The sequence below is a fragment of the Linepithema humile genome, chromosome 7, assembly GCF_040581485.1.
Source record: "Linepithema humile isolate Giens D197 chromosome 7, Lhum_UNIL_v1.0, whole genome shotgun sequence".
Lineage (NCBI taxonomy): Eukaryota > Metazoa > Arthropoda > Insecta > Hymenoptera > Formicidae > Linepithema > Linepithema humile.
In genome coordinates this window covers 20,402,879-20,424,948 of record NC_090134.1, presented here as the reverse complement: position 1 = coordinate 20,424,948, position 22,070 = coordinate 20,402,879, and the positions used below count along the sequence as shown (strand labels likewise).

At 34.7% G+C, this 22,070-nt stretch overlaps 2 protein-coding genes across 21 annotated transcripts in view; one reads left to right on the top strand and one right to left on the bottom strand.

The window, feature by feature from the left end:
• Positions 1–22,070, top strand: part of LOC105668304 (deoxycytidylate deaminase-like) — a 240,138-nt gene that overhangs the window by 29,286 nt on the left and 188,782 nt on the right. For 4 of the 6 annotated variants that reach the window (XM_067359247.1, XM_067359248.1, XM_067359246.1 and 1 more), the window contains one exon: positions 20,602–20,641. The exons of the other annotated variants lie outside the window; for them this stretch is intronic. The gene's annotated coding sequence lies outside the window, so the exon portion shown is untranslated. The remainder of the gene's footprint in view (positions 1–20,601; positions 20,642–22,070) is intronic. 6 annotated transcript variants of the gene reach the window in all.
• rg (rugose) overlaps positions 1–22,070 on the bottom strand; it is a 284,521-nt gene that overhangs the window by 113,799 nt on the left and 148,652 nt on the right. For 14 of the 15 annotated variants that reach the window (XM_067359213.1, XM_067359222.1, XM_067359224.1 and 11 more), the window contains one exon: positions 7,487–7,591. In XM_067359213.1, the coding sequence (XP_067215314.1) occupies positions 7,487–7,591 (105 nt within the window). Of the gene's footprint in view, positions 1–7,486; positions 7,592–17,164; positions 17,207–22,070 lie in introns of all 15 variants that reach the window. The other variant, XM_067359210.1, reaches the window with a different exon arrangement.

Sequence of the window (22,070 nt, the reverse complement as noted above, 5' to 3'; positions counted from 1 at the left end):
TCGTATATAACAACACTGGTTTATCGATTGCAATTGTCAGGAGGAACAATTCACAGACTAAAAAATTCATCGTGATTGTGACGCAAATATCGCAATTGCATAAAAATACTGGCAAACTTATTATACATTTCTCAAATGTCGTATATACCAAATTATTGGAATTCTAACTTTCGTTCAATCATTATTATAGAATAAAATTTAATGTAATTGAACCGTGTGCCGGAAGAGAAGCCAAACTATTCATCGATGCCACTTGGAATAAGCTGCACCGCGAGATTCGTCGGTATAAATTTTGCCTGACCGCGGCGCAAGTGTTACCATTATCGCGGTACTTGCCGCTAACCAGAATTAATATTCCGTCCGGGTTAATAACCCAAGGTATTCATACGCATAGGCGTATACATAAGCACGTGTACGGGGAACGGCGCGTAATAGTAATCGTGCCATCGTGTAACACGAGTGGGAAACATAATTGTGATGCAGAGATGAAAATTACAACCGCCCGCCATCCGATCACGGCGCGTTGCAACTTCGTACGTTGGCGTGAACCTTCGTGTCGCAGGCACGCTGCAAAATCGCAAACACTTTTGCTGTACTTGATGTATGGTAATTAGACGATGCGAGCACACACGTGTAGAGTAGCATAGTAGAACTTCGACTGGCATCCAGTAATAATCTGCATTCTCGCGCGGATAGCTAATTCACCGGGTTCGCTACATGCATGTAAAGCCCTTATTCACTCGTTGACGCTTCTCTCATCAACTATAAGAGTAGACGCCTATCTTTGAAAAGATGAAACCTTTCCTTTGGGCAGGTTTACTTTCCTATATTGCAAAATCCAAATATCTTTAAACTTAAAATGAATTTTACGAGAAAGGTAATAAAAAAAAAGAGATTTTTATCTCAGAAAACTCTTGCATAATATAATTTTTGTCAACTTGTTGAATGCAACATAAAAGAAGAGTAATATTTTTATCATGTACAAGAGAGTGCAAAATTTGAATAAAATATTATACATATTTATTATACATTAATATAAAATTCAATACTAATGTAAAATTTAAATGTGAATTGTTTTAAGATATTGCTTTTAAATAACATTTTATCGTATATATTATTTTATATTATTCAAATTTATTATTGCAAAAGAATAACACATAAAGGATTGCAAAAAGAATAAAAAATATATTGCATAAACGCGTTATGTTACAAGTACTGAAAAACAGTATTGGGACAGAATATGCATAGTAACCATACCATCGTAATAATTGATAATCCAATAACAAAGTATTAATGTACAATAATTATAAAACAATTGGAAATTTACAGAGTAATGTAATCGTAACACTTGGTAAAATCATAAATCGATTATTACATCATTTGATGATAATTTAAAAGTTAGGGAATTTGCATTATTAAGGTATGCGTAGTAGCTTCCTTTGAACTGGAATATTAGTGCAACAATGCGATAATAATCGAATCTATTGCGCGAGCAACTAACCTAATAGTAATTGCCATAGATCTAAATGAAACGCATAATACGTTCAACAGAGCGTAATTAAACTAGGACAAACACATCGCCAAGGCAAAACGCGTAGTCTTTATTACTTAATGATATAATATATAACTTTGATGCTTCTCATTAATGTTTGATATTTAATTTCACTGTTGATGTTTGACGGCAGGCGTGTAGTGGAAATTGCTCGATGGAAATCGCTGGATCACATCCGCCTACGAATAGCATGTATTATTCGGCAGATAATTACGCACGATTCTCCGCGGTAATAATATACGATTAGCTGATATCACTGTCATTACGGACGCATATAAATAAATTAAACGTAATAATCCATGAAATTCGTGAAACTCAGAGCGGTTGTCAAAGTACGAGCGATTTCGTAGCTGACACTGCAATTGATATTTATCTTGCAGTCGTTGACCTGAATTACTTCGGTAAAGTAAAGAGAAACGTGGATACTGTCGCCGGGTATGACGTCGGATATTGATTTTAGCAACATTCCCGAGAGATGTTTATTTTCTAAGTACGATTTCGAGTGTACGCGCGAAAAGTTTAGTTTTACGTATCTATCCGACAGTATACACATATTTTCTGCATTTATTGAACACTGATTTTTATTTTATTAATATTATTATTTTCATACATTAATTTACAATATATTTTAGTAGTCTCGTTTATTTTATTTTATTAAATTCATTGTTGATTTCCCATATAACGTTAAAATAAATTTTTACGTGTCCTTATATATATACAACTATTCAAATTTTTGCACTCTCTCTCTCTTTCTTTTGTATAAAAATCTTTTTTTTCCTATGTTGCATTCACACAACGAATCAACAGAGATTATTTATATTTCTCTATGAATATGTACACATTGGATTTCCTTTTCGGAAAATATTGATGAATAGTAGTTCGTTGGTCGATAGAACATCGTTTTTTCGTTTCTAATGAAAAAGGAATGACATATTCGCAGGAATACAATCTATATGTGTTTCCTGCAGTGTTTGGTGCAGCGGTAGTACCCATAACTTGTCTTGCAATTTATGAAGGTTGCGAATGGTCATACAATATTCAAGTTATTATGCTTAAATGCTATTAATAGTCCGTAAACTGAATAGAACGCAATATAATATGGCCGGCGTAATGAAATCTAATGAAAGTTCGGGCTCTGTCAATTGGAAGTAATAGGGTGCAAATTCTAAAGGCTATGCTACGCTTTAATAATCCTCTGTAATATTTAGTAGCTAATTAACTATGTCACACCATTAACATCAGTATTTCTCACTAGTTTAATTCAGTTATGAACACATGATAAATTAACATTAATTAAATAATAATTAAATAACTGGCGTCAATTCATCACGAGAGAATTTTTAATTTTTTATAAATATAATTTTACAAATTTTATCATATTGTATCTTTATTTTTATTTTATTCTAAAAAGTAGAACGCATTTTTATTGAGTTCTGAAGCAGTTAATGAATTGGTCAATAAAAATGATATTCTAGTTTTATTTTCTGACTACTTTAATGTATATTAATTATCTTTTTATTGAATTACTGATTAATTATTCATATATAGCTATAAAAATACACGCACACATGTCATATATTTTTATGTAAAATATCGCAGAGTGCTATGCTCCCCAACAGTAATCCGGCTTTACATCTTATCAAAATAACAATGCGACATAATACCCAGATAAAATCGAGTTTGTGAACATTTGTGACTGTCGTTGTAAATCGATGTTTCGCGCGCAGAAAAATTGATATTCTCGTTTACGTAAACTTTTCGCAAATTTTGATAGGTTATATTTCTCTCGCATTATTCGATAAAAATAGAAATATTGTTTTTCCGATATTCGATTACATTTTTTCGACAGCTTTGAACAGATTGATGATATTAAAACAGAAATTTTTTCGCGACTGTCGTCATATGGAAATTTAAATTGTTATTAGCGTATGTACATTTACATTAAATACTTATTATTTTCATTTTCCGTGTTCTGAGAAATGAATAGACAAAAATAGTTTACCAGGAACGTCAATTTGCACATTTTATACGCCGAGATGCATAGTAACGGGAAGAGGAAAAGTGTTGTAATGAGTTTTACTGAGAACGGAAAGACGTCGTGTTCTTTTGAGCGAACGATAACAGACAACGTGAAATTCAATTTGACGTATATCCGATCAACCGTAAACAACAGTACGTCAAAAAGAATGTCTTAACCTCCACATTCTTGCCATTTCCTAAAATAGCACTCGAGTGAAAGCGCCCACATTATCTTATCTTTCCTTCGAGACAATGTCTCATCCATTTTAATTTCCCTCTTTGAAAGCACACCATATGCTCGCATTTTCACCTGCGAGTAGCAAAATTGCTTTACGACGTTGAAAAAATTTAATTTGGCTCTATGCTCTTTATTATCGATCGCCGGAAACACGTGTACATTATTATATCATTTTGGAAGGAAATTTCTGAATATGTAATAAGAAAATTTTGTTAATTTAATAACGAGTCCAGTATTAATCATGTATGAAACAAGGGATTGTATTTAAATTTATTTTTTCTTCTTTTCTTCCCTTCTATTTTTGAAAATCCGTTACCATGTTATCTGAGAGGTTCACAGTTCTTCATGAGATGAAGATTTTCAGAATGTTCATTGAAAGAATGAAGACAGGAACGTAAGAGAAGATATATACAATATATATATATATATACTGAGCTCTTCATTTAGAAAGCTTTCAGTCGATTTCTCAAAGTGACGTAAATACGAATGCGTCGCAAATGGCACTTTCAAACTGCATTGTGTCTCTTTAACGCGGTCGTCGCTACGTTCGCGGTTTCTGCAGGATATTCGTCTGCTCAAAGATTCTAACAGAAAAGTGCTAGAGATTTGGGTAGAATACGCTCCGGTGAGCATTACGCTGGTCCATTATGCTTGGCTTAGATTTCAAGGAGATGGATAGCTCCATGAACATACGGTAAAATATATAGTGCGGCTTAAAAACAGCGGCATGTATTTCGATGACAGATATCAGAGCCAAATGAAGACGAATAGCGCAAAAAGTGTCTTAATTTTAATATATCGATAGATCTGGAATTACAAACGATTAAAAATGAGAAAATTCGTACCAACAGAATTTCAAAGTTAAATATACAATTCATATTCTCCGGTTAATTTTAAGAGAACTTGATAGCATTTCATTGTGATTTAAAAAAGCCTGCATTAAATTATGGACCAGCAGTTTTTTAGGGCGCTCTATATACATGTGTACATATGTATTTTGATAGTCATTTACTGCGAATAAGAGAAGCTGGCGCCGTGTACGGTCGAGGATAGCAACGTGGAAACTCCCTTAACAGCATTAACATTTCAGGATGCTGCATGAGTTAGATCATAGAGACGGCAGGAACCGATCAGTAACAAATTATATCAACTGGCACCACTGCGACTATGTTCGGTATCATATACAGGAAATACCACCACTATCGCTAAATTCTCAATTAATATCGAGCGAATATTTTATTTCAAGCAAATATCAAATTTTAGTCGCAAAAATATTTAACGTCAAGTTTAATTAATTTATGCTAATAGAAGCTTAAAACTGAAAAAAAGTAATTTTAAAATAATGCATTATATTTACATAAAAAAATATGTGAGAGAGAGAGAGAGAGATTGAAAATGGTGGAACACTCTGTATGTAATACATAGGTGGACTCGAGTTCTTATCCTCATGCCATCAACTGCATCTTCACGTTTACACGCGGTGATCCTACCACACCGAAACGGGCGTTTCCAGCCGTACACCGTACAAATTAATTCTCATCTCAGCAACAGCTGCTAGATACGGCGGCTTACCAGCTCTCGCGTAAATCGCAGCACCGCTGGTAGTTCAGCTACGCGAGCATTTTTTATTAGGTACATAATGAGCTTGCGTAAATCCGATTTGGATTTTAATCGTTTGCGCTGCACAGCAATTCGCTATTCTCGCGACAAAAGGAAAAGGAAAAAGAACAGAGAAAGGAAAACGGACAAGCGACCGCGGAAGATCAGCGAAGAGACAGAATGTTCATAACTTTGTCTGCTCCATCCATCTAGTTTAAATTTCTATTTACTTTCACGCCAGAAGTTTGCAGCGAAGGCTCAAGTGTCGTGTATGAGTTTGCGAAGAGCGACGAAAGCGTAAACGGATTTTCCTCCACCCGACATGGCGGCTAAGGACCCGCTATTATTTACAAAAGTTCGCCGTCCTTACTTTCCTTTCTCGCCAAGTCGTACACCACTTTTAACGAAGCGGGGACGTACACGAACTTCGAAGATACACAGCAGATGGTGCTTTTTGCGGAGAGCCTTTCGCTTTAATCTTTGCACCCAGGCAACGCGAGAACAGGCTGTTTGTTCCAAATAATACGAGGCAAGGGATTGCTATACTGACATGTTTGTGCTGGATTACGTAAATGTATACATATTATAGCAGGTAGAAATTCGTTAAAAATATTTTTTACAAATTTAATTGCGTATTTGTTTTTAATCTAGTGACGCTAACGTTCACTTTTAATTAAAGATCAAGTTAAACAGGACAACATAAACAGGACAAATTAAATTGTCAGTAAGAATAAAGCAATTAAAATGTTTATTTGTTATCAATTAACGAGAACAAATATTATCGTACGGATAATTAATCATCTCATACGAGACTCGTGTAGGAATTTTTTTCAAATGGACCGGACAATCTATTTCTGTCTGTAATATCTTGACGAATCACTACTCTCTCGGCCCGTTATTATATGTCAGAATTCAATATATGCCTACATCGATCAATATCGATCAGATTACGGCAGACTATTTTTTCGTTGATAGTATGATATCGCGAGATCATATTTTTTCGTCATTGAATCGGTACGTCTCTAGATGCGTCACAAGCACGAAAAGCGGACGATGCTTCAAAGCTGTGATAAATCTCGTGCTTCGTGAATGAAAAAAAAGTCCTATCGTTCCTATTCGAGAAAAATTTACCACGTAATGGATTCCGCTTCTTTTGTACGCCGATATTCTGCATATCCTAACGTTATGTGCTCTCTTTCGCCCATCGAATAGCGAAGAGAGGAAACCAGAAATTCGAACATGCATTCTTATCCGTTTCATACTTCCAGAATTCCTTTCTGGTACATCATTATTTCAGATTTCCCCGTTGCGATTTCAACGTTAAAAAAAAAAACGATTTTTCCGCGCAGCTTTAATTACCGCGTTTTTAGTCAACGTGTTTACTGCGTGTACGCGACGTGTGATATTGATCGCTCTGTTCTTCACTGATGATAACATTCAGCAGTAGCATAAAATTGCTCTGCTACGACATAGAGAAGAAGCGAAGTAGTAAGTTTCGCGATAATCAGACAAGAAGTTAATTGCGGTGAACGAAGTATTAATCAAAAGTGTTTCGAATGCTTGCATATATGCTATATATATTTATGGTTGATAATTTAATTTAAATATTTTTAAACTTGAAACTTGATTAAAACGTAAATTGATATCCCGATTGCTTCTCGAAAGCAATTGACAGACGCGAAAAAATTAGATGAATCGAATGATGGAAAAGGAGAAATTTTATAAATAGATATAGATTGCAGTCCACTGCGAGAACCGTCAACTACAAGAAAAACAAAGGAAAGATTGAGTGGTTCGATACTTTAATCAAACTTCAACGCAAAAGCGTAACTCGACTCTACTCGATGATACTCGAGAAGTATTTCAGAAATCACTTTTCTATCTTCATGTGCTCGAGAATCGCGTTATGAAAAGCGCGTTGTGTATATACACAGATACAATGGATTTTCAATCTCAATTATCGATATCGACGAGCGCCCGCTTGCGCGTACTCTCCGCCGCATTCTCCTTCGGTTTACGTCAGATATTTTCCGCACGTAATTAATTCGACCTAGTTTAACGTCACGTCGTTCGCTTACCTGGAGATTGGGTGGGCAATGATCGAGCAGCTCCAGCATGTGCCTGATGTTTTGCGCGTCCTGTATCACGAAATTCAGCTCCATGTCAAATTCACCGCCTACGAGCTGCACATAAAAAAATACAACAATCTTATCAACATATTTAAAACCCGTGTAATGTTTTACATACAATAATATAACAATGGCGGCAAACAAAGTTTGTTCCGTACATTATTGGTTGTTGTACGCATCGAAATATATGTAATAATAGTCATAAATAATCATTCTCGGTATAAACGGATCGGACGTTTGCGAGCGAAATGCATATACCGTCGGTATTTAATCGCGGAAATGCTGCTAACTGAAAGCCTTGTCGTTCGATATCCGGATATATGTCAAACAAATATACGTTACGTAACGCTATTCTGCTATATCAAAATCCGGCTGGCCGGAAATGATGCGCAGCATGAAACAAATAAAGCCACTTTGACAAACAATCGCTTATTTCGCGACAGTGTCATTAATATTAATTGAGAGAGGACTTACTTTCCTGCAACCGTGTACAGGTTATAAATTTGGTGTCTACAATTTCTTGATTCATTAAATATGTTTCGCGTCCGACGTTGATAAACAATATTCGATTTACGTGGTACGCATAAAATGATTAAATATTGCCGTTTTATGATACGCATAAACCAGCGAAAATTTGCATCGGATTGTACGCGATATAGATTGCATCGTTTTAAGAGCACTGCATTATCAGTCATGTATATTATAAAAGGACAAAATACATAATCTCCTTTTTTATGCTCGCAACCATTGAAAAATTTTTTATGTGACGTAATACATTGTGCAATTCAACGGAATGAAAAGCGGTCGTTATTCGGCAAAACTTTACATGTACTTGGATCGGCCGCGTAGTAACGACGTGTTTTTACGGATACCTGAAATGTTACGGACAAAACATTTCGGACACGAACAGTTTACGGCCACATCCGCTTGCGGTTCTTTTTCTTACCGGCACGACTTATATATAGCCGAACCGGAAGTGCTGCCTCCGCGGAGAGAGCGTAATTTCCGGAGAAGTATCTCGCGTTTATTCTCCGCATCCCTCCATCCGCCTTACTGCGCCCCTCGTCTTCTTCCAAACGTTCCGTACCGGTATCGATCATGAATTCCTTACGGCCGTATCTGTGTCTACGGACGGGTCTATGACCAATTTTTACGAGCGCCGATCGCTCGTAAAAATTCATGACTTACGCAGAACTTGCCGTTTATAAAACTTATGACCAGCGATTGAAAATGGAGCTTATCCCGGTTCAGCAGCTCCAGTAAAACAGATCTCGCGTCTACTCTCTGTTTCCGAGGGAAAAACTTGTATTATAAGTTAAAGGATCTCGGTGAGCGCCGCGAGTAGCGTCGGTTTCGTTACACCTCGAAGGAGTCTTCCGAAACTATTCTTCTGCGAAGCACGCGAAAATGGAAGCGCACTTTTCGCGAGAAGGAATGTTAGTCTTTTGGCAAACTCACAACTAATACTGCTGTTGGCGTTGGTAAAGTGTAAACGAATGTTGAGAAAATAGAATTGTTACAAAGGCACGGTGCATGTTCGATATCGATGTGTACGGACTTTCTCGCTTTTCCACAGTGCTTTTACTACGGCTCGCTATGGCGTGCAGAAAGCTCATGTTGCACGTAATAAGATGACTAAGTTCGCGACTCTCGAAACTAAAAGCGCTGGCAATTTCAGCAAACGTTTCGCGTTTCACTCGGCTCCGCAAATAAATTCTGCGAGAGAATAATTTGATGACGACTGATACGCTACAGATTGAACTAACATCAAATTTACAAACATTCGATAGAACGGACGATTGTCACAATTTGCAATAAATCGATCTTTATAAAATTGCACCGCCCAATCTCGTTACAAGAATTTCCATTGAGCTTTCAAGACGAATTTGTTACACTGAAATATTTTTCATCCAATTATTTCTTGTGTCGCATATCTGTTGGTAAAAGAATCAACCGCTTTTTGGCATAGTAAATATTCCGTTTTATTGATATTCGTTGTAATAGAATTGTGCTACAGCTCTCGATTTTCTACGTGTAGAACGTGTATAAACTGAGAAACAAAATTTTCAGGTTACAGCCGCTTGGCGCGTTTCCAACTATTTATAACGCAATTACATTCTTGCGTACGCGATGTGCGCTGAGAACATGGCAATAATTTCCATCTGGAATTTAATTTAATTCTTTGACATTTTATATATATGTTATATATATTGCTAACTAGTTGACCGCCAAAAAAATTAAAATTAGTTTAATATAAAATATTTCATTTTTTAATATCGCAAAAATGTCGATTATGTGAATATTTTATGTAATGAAAAATGTTCTTTGAGGTACGATTTATGGATTATATTTTACGTAACTTAAAATAAAATTGATTTATACACAATTACTCCGTGGATGTTAGTATTGCGTGTCATTGGAAAAGCTGGAGTAGAGAGAACAATGTGACGTGTGGTTCAAAGCTTACACCATCACGTGTCAGCCGTTCCCGGAAATCGTTCATCCTTTGAGAAAAATAAGTCTTCGAATAATAGAGAAAGAAGTGAAAGAGGTGGAACACTATTATTGCCTTTAGAAAGAGCGCGATGCCGCTGAAGCGATTTCTCGAATGACCCATATCACTTGCCGAATCTTAACAGTCCGTGTGCCGAGAATCGAAAGAATAGAATCGAGTGGCATTTAAAAAACATTTCTTTTCTGAGGGGATCGATTCACAGTTTTCGTCGTTATACGGCCATGTAGAATTGCTTCCTCAATCGAATCTTTATCTTTCAGATTCCCAAATATACTCATTAAAAATTTAAACGAAATGCATCACCGTTACGGTCATCTTTTCGGGATCTATTTGCAAGTGTTTGCATGTGAATTGCTCGCGTCCTCCTCTGAGTATAGTAGGTTCTTTTTGACTCTATTGCTATTTTGCAATGCACAAACAGCCATGCGAAATACGTAATGCATCCGTGTGAAGCACGATACCACGAGCCACTAGACCCGAATGACGCTATAGATATGTGCGGCCGAGAGAACGGTCGGACAAGCGAAAAGGGAGCTTCAACTGGTGAATTAAGGTCGACTGGCAGAGCTGACCGCTAATTAGATACCACTCGCTTTTACACCTGCATACTCTGACAAAAACAACTGCGCAAAGCAAAGCGTACGTCTAACTTGCGTATTCAGCGCTGAAATCCATTAAGGTTGGATATTAAAATCGTTTGAAATTGATAATGATATATTTAGTGAATCTTCTTTTTACTATTTTACAATAAAAAGATATTGTAAAACCCTTTCATATCAAGTATTTTATATGTATATTAATATATTGCTTAACAATGTAATCAGTTAAGCAGAAATAATTGTGTAATACAGTTACCATGCATGGTTGTTTCCACTTTATTTACTATTCTGCTGAAACTTGACAGCTCAGTTTACAGCTCTTCTTATAAATTATTAGAGCAAAATTTATTATAATACATTTTGCTACGCGCGATCTAACAATCATCGAAGCAAAACATGGACGTAAATTTTACTGGAAAATCGATTTGCCAGTCGTAAGTCCATCGTTATTCGTTATGTACAAAGTACGGCGGGAGCACGTTCATGCTGTTTGCGTGAAAAGTCTTTATTGAGTTACTTCAGAAACGCGACAAATCCTGTTTGTGAAATTTAAGATGCCCTCCATTTCCTCTGGAAATGTGTCACTGCTTTTCTTGGCTTTACAGCTACACGTTGTTTTCTTTATTGTAAACATATTTAATTCGTTATCAAAATTAGCAAACAGAAAGCTCTCAAGAGAAATAAAACGTGATTTCTTGTTTCAAAATTGATGAAAAACCAAATGTTGTGATCGAAAATATAACAATCTTTTTAAAGATACAAAATTACAATAAACTTTAACAATTTAATAATTGATATATTGAGCGCGTCCACAACAAATTTTACGTTTTTACGAAGATGTATATTGCGAACACGTGGAGAGAGATACAAAGTTCTCATATATCATCTTGCGAGAGACCCGAGGATCACGAGCGTTATATCATTTCTGTCAGAGTGGGCAGGCATTGGTAGATCGACGAGCACGCATCTACTTCGGGATGTCATTAATCTGCATCGAGATCTGCATTTCAATCGCCAGATGATACGGTCCACTGTTCCGTGTGCTCCGGTGAGACTTCCGCGAGATCTCCATCGACCGTATTTACATATCGGTACAAGGGGTTACTGTTGCGCGTTCTGAAACGTCGACTCTGTGACAAGTCATCGCAGGGGAACATAACTCTGACAATATGAGTGCTGCATTTGAATTTGTAATACCGCGTGCGACGACGCATATGTGAGATACATGTCGCGCATGCATGTCGAAGTAATCTCAGTCACGCTAACTGCAATACAACAATGCAAACTCGCGCGGTTTATTTTTTGTTTAAACTCCTCGAATACAAACGCTGGAAGATATTTCCGAAATTGTTTTTCTAACTCTTTTATTGCGACAGATGTAGACTCGTATTATGATAACGTAACCGTTTTGTTTTATCGGGTAATAAAAAGATTCGTGCGGCTTTCTGTATTAAATTTGTTTTTGTGTATTTTTTATTTTTTCTTAATAATGTATATTGTTTCGGTTTATCCTTGTCGTTCAATCTTGAATCTAATATTTTTACACATGATTTTAAATTGATTATTACATAAAAGGACCGGGAATGGAACATATGTGCACATGTCGTATTCAGTCAGTCAAGATCTCACTGTAAAGTTGTTTTCTTCCGTTCGCGACCGTTTTGTTCAGTATAGAGAATTCTCTTTGGGGTTGTGCGCCAAGGATCATTTCAGAGGGGCAAACTGTGTCCCGGGGAATTTCAGGCCACGTGCCTATCGCCACTCACCCTATCTTGCCACTTTACGAGTTTTGACGACATTTGCCTGTAGCATAGGGGACGCGGATTTCTGTAATCTTCTTCTTCTGCTGAAATCAGAAACTTTGTCGCTCCTTTCTAACATTTCACCGTGTTACATTTCCCTGCTTAAATAAAGAATACGAAACTCATCTAATATAGATAGTAATCTGAGATTGCGTTTGCGTCGCGAATATAAAGCATGTCAGGAATAATTTAAAAAAATGTAATGATCAAACAATTGCAAAAGAATAATTTTTTAGGCTAGTTAAAAATACATTCTTAAGTACATTCGCAATTTTTGTTCTGCGTTTAAAAATTGCAGCGTTAAAGCCCGCACTTATGATGAATAAAATACGAAAGCAGAAAGCTGCAGATTTGCATGCTTCCGTGCTTATCCATAATGAACAACAGCAGTCTTATCTTCCCATTTAGGAATAAGAAAAGATGCAGGAGAGGAAGGCATCTGACACATGGGATGAGCTATGTAACCCACTGGTTTCTCTTCGGCCGTTCCTTTTTCTTACGTCCGTGTACCGCTTCCGCTCGACATTCATATTTAAGTCGCGCTGCTTCTAATTAGACCGCCATCTTGGACGGTTTTAAATTCACGAGCATTGTTCTTCCCTTAGCGAGTCGTGTCTTTTGCGCCCGGTCACCGGCTCGCCAATGAATTTCCGGTGCCGTATATTCTCAGCGCTGTGCGGCTTTCGCGCACAGATATGGAGAAGAAGAATGTGATTAATAACCCATGCTCCCCTGCAGTAGTCGCGCAAATGGTAAAAGCCATTCACTGATATTTAACTTCCGCGCTATCTTATTAAATGTTTGATATACATCCTTATTTAATCACGTTCTATTTGCAGACATTGAAATACCGGGCTGCGCGACGGTGGAAATTTCACATTAAAGCGCAAAATTTTCAACAAAGCTTTCTGCGTTGTTGGCGCTTCGTGACGCTCGGTAAAAATTCCACATAATCGTTAGCCACTTTTTCTCAAAGAGGCGTTCGTTACACGTAGCGGCTTCTGTGAAAATCGAGTTTTCAACATGATTCTAGATCAAGCGGCAGTGCGCGTGTCGCGTTTCAACTATGTCGGTGACAGTACATTGACTCGGATGGGGAACGTGACATCACTCCGAGAACCAAAATCACGGACCCTCGAAACTATCCGGAACAATCCGATAAGTAACACACATTGCGTCGAGACCTCCGCAACACGGAGCCCAGCTATTTACGTATAAACAGTACAGAGGGATTCCGCTGTGCTGGCCGTTCCTGTTAATAGATTGCATCGTTAGGCAAGGGTCATTAGCGAATACACCAAGCGAGCTAATGGAAATCATCCTATTGGCAAACGTTTCCATTGTTGGGCGCACAGGTCGACGAAAAACGAGAATTTTAATATATACGTTCGCGAATTAAAATGCCCATTATAATCGAGCATGCATAATACAACCAATTTCGAAATGTCAGGATGCATTTAAATGTAAATTTTCTCATACGCATAATACTCCGAACGAAAATGCTGCATGCGATAAATACATGCAGTAATGACGATACGTAACGCTTCATTACGTACGTTTGATTGAATCGCGTCCATCGAATCATTGTTTATTCAAGTGCGCAGAAAACCTCGGTTATGATAGTGATGATAATAATCATTTCAATAACTCTTCAAAATTTTGCATAATTTATTGCCACTCGTGCTGGTGTTTTAATAGAGCGCGACCGTATTTCATTAATTATCTCTTATCTGTTCATCCGACAAGGGGGGAAGAAATTAATAGTAGAAATTCCGGTTGTAATTGGATCACGAGTCGCTGCCACGTAAGCAGTCTGTCATTCTCCAGATCAGGGTAACACCGGCCCCTGATGTCGCGCCGTCGTCAGAGATCCTCGAATATGCATCAGAGAACATAATCTGAAAGCGTCTCGAGCTGTTGCGCCGGTGTAAACTGTCCGATTTGCATTCGGAGCAATGTTCAAGTCGAGGTCAATCTCACGATTCCCGGCTCAATGTCCGCGTGCCGGCGAATTCCGAGTTGGGATCATGTTTGGTAAACGCTGGACGATGTCGCTCCGTGTCGCGGAGAATGTCACGAAAGTGAGATCACGAATCGGGTTTCCGCGTGTCCAACATTACAATTAACAAAGCGATTATCGTCAGTTGTCACCATCGGATAACATAGGCGTTATCGTTTCCTTCCATTCGAGTCCAAACGCAGCTGTTGATAGTGAAATTGCGCTTCAATTATTTATATATGCTCAAAGGAAATCTAAATTTTTAGAAATTGCACAATTGGCTACATTTTTGGAGAATTGAAGCATTACGTAAAAAAATTGCAGGATATGCTAATATTTTTTTCAGTGAATATTTGAGAATCATGAAAAAAAATTAAATAAAATTAATCCACGGAAAGTACTAATTTTTTCATATTCATTCTTTTAACATTCTAGTAATTGCGAGCATAAATACACTTAAGAAGTATAAACAATAATTAGTAATTAGCTATTAGTCTGATGAATTACAGGTGTCATCTCTGGTACATGCATTAGCCTTTTCTTTTCCCTCGCATTATCCACGCTCAACCGGCAAACAATGACTGCGGATATTCATTTGGAAATGTTTCCCCTTAATTAATGAAAGTTTTAATACCCTGCTGAGTCGCGTGGCATTTTTCCCCTTTCAATTTTAATGAGAGTACTGTGCAGAGTGACGAAGGAGTCATAAACAAGTCAAATAATAACAGCTTTATTGGAGTTCTGCCGGGTTTTTCTCATTACTATTATTGGCGATTCTGGCTAGGGGGAATAGAAAAGAAACCGCTCGAAGTTATTGGGGAAAGAAAAGGATGCACATATATAATATAGATATATACAATGGAAAAGGGAGAAAGATGAAAATGGTTGCGGGAGGAATCAGGCGGTGTCGGTGCCTCGTTTGTGTTGCTATTCATTGTAATGATACCTCTTTTGCGCTTGATGAAAGTTTCGATCTCGCAATTAATTCTGAGTATTTAGCAAGGCAAGTATGGATAATGACCTAAAGTAGAAAAAGGTTGTTGGAATTGCGAATAAATAGTTCTTTATATATTTAATATTAATCGATTGCAGTTTTCATATTTCTTATGTACTACGCGCATTTTTTTTCTGTTTGTAATTTCTTAATGAATGTGTATTCCATCCATTCAGTCGGATATTGCATATATTTTTATTATTCCATCGAATTTCTATTCCATAAAACAGATTTATTTAAGTTTATTGAACTGCCTCTTATTTTCATCCGCAACCGTTCACGGCACCATAATGATAACAATTAACTAACCGCATGTTAAACTACCGCACATGCGGTATAACGAACGTGTGTGTGCGTGCTATGATCTATAGAGAGTATTAACGATGCTATGAAGAGGAAGAGAAGCGCGTTTTATTAAAATAGATTAAGTAAAAATTTTACGTCTGCCTAGCTAGTCTCCCCACTTTGCGTAAATTCAATAAAAAAATTACATAATTATGCGCTCACCAAATCTGCAAAAAAAAAATTTTGCGCTCTTTTAGTTTAGCAAAAAAATTTTTTTGTGGGAGAACTGAGTGGACACAACCAGTGAGCCTCCCTAAGAGCGCCAAATTTTTTCTTTATAAATTTCGTGAGCGCATCATTAGTGCATAATTATATAATTTTTTAATTGAATTTGCACAAAATGTGGGGCTAGCGAGACGTAAAAACTTTGACTCACACAGAAGACAAGATTTAAAATATAGGAAGAAATATTATTCTACTCTAAAGTGGAATCTAAAATTTTCTCGACGCTGCATACCTTGTCCAGTTACGAATAGTTGCATTCTAGGACGAGAGGAGTTTTCAAATATGCTGAGTTCAAACGCGAATGCTATTGCTTTCGCGGTGTCGGTAAAAGTAAAAAGTTTCGAGATGCTAAAGAATGTTAGCCACGCATGGAGATTATTCAGCAGAACATGAAAGCAAAAAGAAGCCTCAAAACGACCATCCTGGCCTTTTCTGAAATATGTTACTGTTCAATACTGCTATCTGCATGCATTTTAGAGTTGGAGCTGGATAGACACATTTTCGATACTATTTTTTGACAAAACTCTTTGATGCATGTCCGTGCTGAAATCAAATTATGAATTAGTTTGTCTTGTGTATGTAATAATTTTGTAACACGATAATTCCAACTCTCAAATGGATGCAAATATTTTGTTATTGATACATATGAATCGACAGGTGTCGATAGAATCGATAGAATCGATAGAAAAGATTAAGCCAAAATTTGCAGTGCAAAAATAAATATAATTAATAATTATTTACTGCATTGAATCTTGCGTGGTGTATACTGTCAATATTTAATTTATTTTCGTAACATATGCATTTTAATAAATTCCAAATATTGCTTTCATGCATCAGTTTACATATTTAATCCAGAACCAAATTATGGAAACTAAACAAGTATCTTAAGTAATTTAGAAAATATTTAGAGAAGAAAACAGAAATGAAAAAATACAAACATATCCAAAAATTAATATTTTCCTCCTGTGATATATATTGATTTATTTTTATTTGACAACTAATATGTATAATATACACATCGCATTATTTTAATCTTTTAATTTCAATTTTAAAGCTTTTTATGAATCAAAAGTACATATTTAAATATAATATTTTCTGCAGATTTATTATGTCGCTATAAAAACAAAGATATTTTGATCTTAACTCACCGGCACACGGTGTGCAACAGCGGAGTTGTAGTTTACGTTGATCTGTAAAATATAAAAGTATATTCGGATTATAACAGCGTTCAAAATAATTAATATTTCGTTAAAAATAACTGCTAGCATTAAACTTTTTATTTGCTTTTGAAAGAAATATTTAATAAAAGAATTGCGCAAGTTTTCAACAAAATGTTTCCATGTATAAACTTTTTAAAATATTTAATGAATCAAAATCTAATGCTCATACAAACATTCAAAATAATTATAAAACTTTAAACAGATAAATGTTGAGCAGTATGGAAAATGTTTAATGTTCATAAATATTAAGTAGTATAAATATTTTACTCAATATTCTATGATAATAAAATGATTTAAAATGTATGATGTGTATATTATATGTGTATATCACAGTGGTACAATATGTCAAATAATAATAATAAAATAATAAATTACTTATCTCACAGTTGCTCCATCGTTGCCTGATGCTTTCTGGGCCTCTTTCTTCTCTCAATAACCCATCGATCATTGTTTCTTCTTAGCACAACACTCACTCGCAAAAATACGATTATGTACGATTACGTGACAATTTGTGCAGCACTCCCAACTTGTATTTTGTTAAATCATCACAAAGAAACGATATAGACATAATATTTCAAAAAATATAATCGCACGGAATCATGATCCATTCGACACTGGTGTTCAAAGTATGCAATAGCATGGATTAAAATCAAGACCTGTGCGATCAACTTAGACGCCGCGGCTATGATTGACCTAAACTACTTTTGTATGCTTCCCATGTTTCTCATGTACATAAAAAAATACTGTATATTCGAGTTTTTTGGCATTTAAAACATTTTATTATTTTATGTTATAGTAAATAAATATACAAACGTGAATATATATATATATATATATATATATAAAAGTGAATAAATAAAAAGTTAAAATTAAAGATTGATCGCGAAATAAAATATTCAAATCGTTAATCACGACGGCTGATTAATTGCGCAAAATGCTAATCGGCAATTCTTTATAGAAAAATGATTTTCTAATATTTATAGCGATCGCAATTTAATCGAGGTAACAATTTGACATAAAAGCAGCTTCCATTATTTACTATTCTTTTCGAGTATTGCAATGCAAGTGATAGCAAGATAACATGCAACACAATACGTGTATGTCTCATGTACACCAAAAAAAAAAAAAAACAATTGTTGTGAATGCCGTAAGCACCGAGCTAACATCGAAATATTGATACATTTTAAAATATATCCAATATATATATTTGATACATTTTAAAATATATCCAATATATATATATATATTACAAAAAAAATCGTATGTTCCTCGCATTTAAAATTTTAATTTTGAATAAATTAGTTACCATATTTTTATACTATAATCTTTATTTTTTAGATTTATTAGTAACCCCTAAGATTATGATCAATTCCGTATTTTTTTATTTTTAGGATGCTTTATTATTTTGAATTATAATATAAATTAATAAATATGCGAGTTAAAATTAATAAATATGTGAATCAAAATTAAAAACAAATATTTTTGTACTAAAATATTTTAAAAATATGATGAGCTGCTTTGCCAATTTTTCACGCCAATAAACTTCAATAGAATAAATTTCATGAAACACACACTTTAACGCACAATATAATATTTGTCGCGATCGCGATATAAAAGTTAATACGGATCGACTATACGGAGCTATTCTCTCCATAACTCTCATTGCCATGTGTTATTCGACCTTCATTCAATCTTCATTCACACGACATCGCTCGAGTGGGCAAGTCGCAGAGAGAATTGTTCCGTGCTGTCGCGCTATATCTTTAAAATCGTTCGCGTTTTGATTGCGAGAAATATTACATCATTCAATAATTTCCACATTGTAGTTCGCACGATTAATTAAGTCCCGATTAACGATATGTAATAACGACGAATATCCAAACGACAGCTATTTATTGAAGCAGGCATTTCATGTAATTTGTTTACTTAAAATGGAAATCGAGACGATCCGAGATGAGATTTATATAAATTATTTTGATAATTATTAATCGTGTAATATTTTTCGGCATAAAGTACAGTTGTGCGTTTCACGAATTTATTCTATTGATTATTATTCTATTTGTCACACGAGTAATAATAAAACAGCGATCATATTTCCGCATATTTTATTCTGCAAATATTCATTTTTAATTCATATATATTTTTTTATAATATAAGATAGTAAAATATTTTAACGCGAAATTTCAATGAGTCAGAATTACTCATAATTCTAAGCAATGCTAACTAATTTCAAAAAGCAAAAGTACAAAAGATCCAATAATAATCTATTTGTTCGGAATTAAAATTCGAAACGTAAAGAATAGAATGTACATGTATCTTGCAACGCTCAGACAGAGCAGTCGGTGGTAGCGGAAGCTATTCTATATCGTGACTCTTTCTTAAATCGTAATTGCTAAAAATGTTAGAAATGTTATTTCATATTAATAATTACTGTTTCATAATTTTCGCAATTAGTAAGTTTGCACGGTTACTGAAATATTTCGTTTCGCGAATATACATCTTTAACTTTAATTTGTGCATTTTACTAATTTAAACATATTATTTATAATACAACATAAAACGCTCTGAATGCTTTAAAACGCAAACATGCTATTTTTCATGTGCAGAAAACGAGGGAAGCTTACGAAACTAGTTTAGGTAGACCAAAGCCGCGACGGCAAAGTTAATTGCGTAGTTTTCGATTTTTCTCCATTGCCGTTGCCTGCTCGAGAGCAAACGGATCGTAGTTCTGTGCGATCGCATTTTTTTTTCTGTTTTAGTGTTCCTTTATTGTAATTCTTTGTATAACCTTTGTCGTAATTTGACGAAATTCGTATCGGGAGTGCCGTGTAAATTATTGCGCAATCGTAAAATAATCGTATTTTCGCGAATAAATGTTGTGCCATTAAGAAGCAGCCATCGATAAACTACTGAGAGGAGGAGGAGGTCCAGGGGGCATCAGGCGACGGCGGAGCAACCGTGAGGTAAATAATTTATTTCTTTTTATTATTATTACGTGGCATATTGCGCTGTAATATATTGTACATATAATATCGAATATTTTAAATTATTTTATTATCACAGAATACTGAACAAAATATTTACATTATTTAATATTTCTGAACATGAAATATTTTTTACATTGTTCAACATCTATTTAAAATTTTATAATTATCTTGAATATTTATTTTAAATATTTAAATAAGCATTAGATTTTATCAAATATTTTTAAGTTTATAAATGCAACATTTTATTGAAAATCTATACAATTCTTTTATAAAATATTTGCTTGAAATACAAATGAGAAGTTTAATTCACGTAGTAATTACTGTTGAAATATTAATTTATTGAGCTCTGTTAATAATCTGAATATGCTTTTGTTACAGATCAACGTAGACTACAACTCCGCTGCTGCGCATCTTATTGGTAAGTCATAATTCAATTATGTTTGCTTAATACCGAGATAATGGATTTGCAAAAATTATTTACTGAGATATATATTTCCAAATTAAAATAATTTAAAAAAATTTAAATTAAGAAATATTATAAATGAATAGAATATTTTATAGATCCATTGTCTTAAGATTGATGGACTGAAAAAAATTGGATGATATACAATATTTGACTGAAATACATGCGATTATTCATCATTTTATTGTGCATACGAAAATATGCACAGAGCTTATAAAATAAAGCTTCAATATATTTTGGTATTTTATTATAAAATATTAATAAAATATTAATTGTATAATGTAGCTATGTAGCTACAAGACATCAAGTTGCTTAAAAAGTTATAAAATAAATTGACAAACATAAAGAAAATATTTCTTGACAACACTTGCTTACACAATATTTTTGGAAAATGCAACTGAGAGCACCATAAAGATGTATTTTATGAATATGTATATTAATTATTGTTTTATATAATTATATAATTATATAAAAAAATAATTATATATATATATATATATATCATTTTTGCTCTCTTTTCTCTTTCTCCAATATTCCCTAAATAGGATATGTTTGATTTTTATTATATAAAATTATATAAAATAATATAGGAAAGCAAATTCAAAGAATTTTTGAAAATGCATATGTTACAAGCGTAAATTAAAAATTGACAGAATATATTGCATACAGTATATTCCAAATAATATATATGTACTATAAAAAAGTACTATATTTAATGATTATTAATTTATTCTTACAAAATGTGTACCAATTTTATCGTAATCTTTTTTAGCCTGTCCATTCATGTATCAATAGTATTTACGTCCATTCCAGAGTTGGAACTATTTTGTATCGAGTAATACAATTAAATTCGCACATGACACATTCTTGAATCAGAATCCACGAATATAGCACAGATATGAAACAAGCAGTTTCAAAAAATGAATGTGACTATCTAGTTCCAACTCAAAAATGGATGCAAATAGCGATATTGAACAATGGATGCTCTCACGCGAAGTACCATGATTTCTACTCCAATTCTTCTCTCTACCCTTTGTGTCCTACTTCAATTCTTTAAAGGTATTGCTCGAAACTACTAACTATTAATTACGCGTTAATGGCGGCATTTGCATATATGATAAACTTTGGTCGTTATTCAGCCGTGATATAACGGGGCTCTTCTAATTACTATCATTGTATGTTGAAATCTCAAACAAAAACATTCGATAATACGGACAGTATTCGCATAAAGTGGCATAGAAGTTTTTAATTTCACATCAAAGTAATGCGTATATTCCACATTGCATAGTTCGTCCGTTGCGAGTAGCAAATCTCGATTCACGCAATTTTGGCAATGCTTTGAATCGGTTAATGAATTAATTAAAATAAACACGGGAGCGCCAGT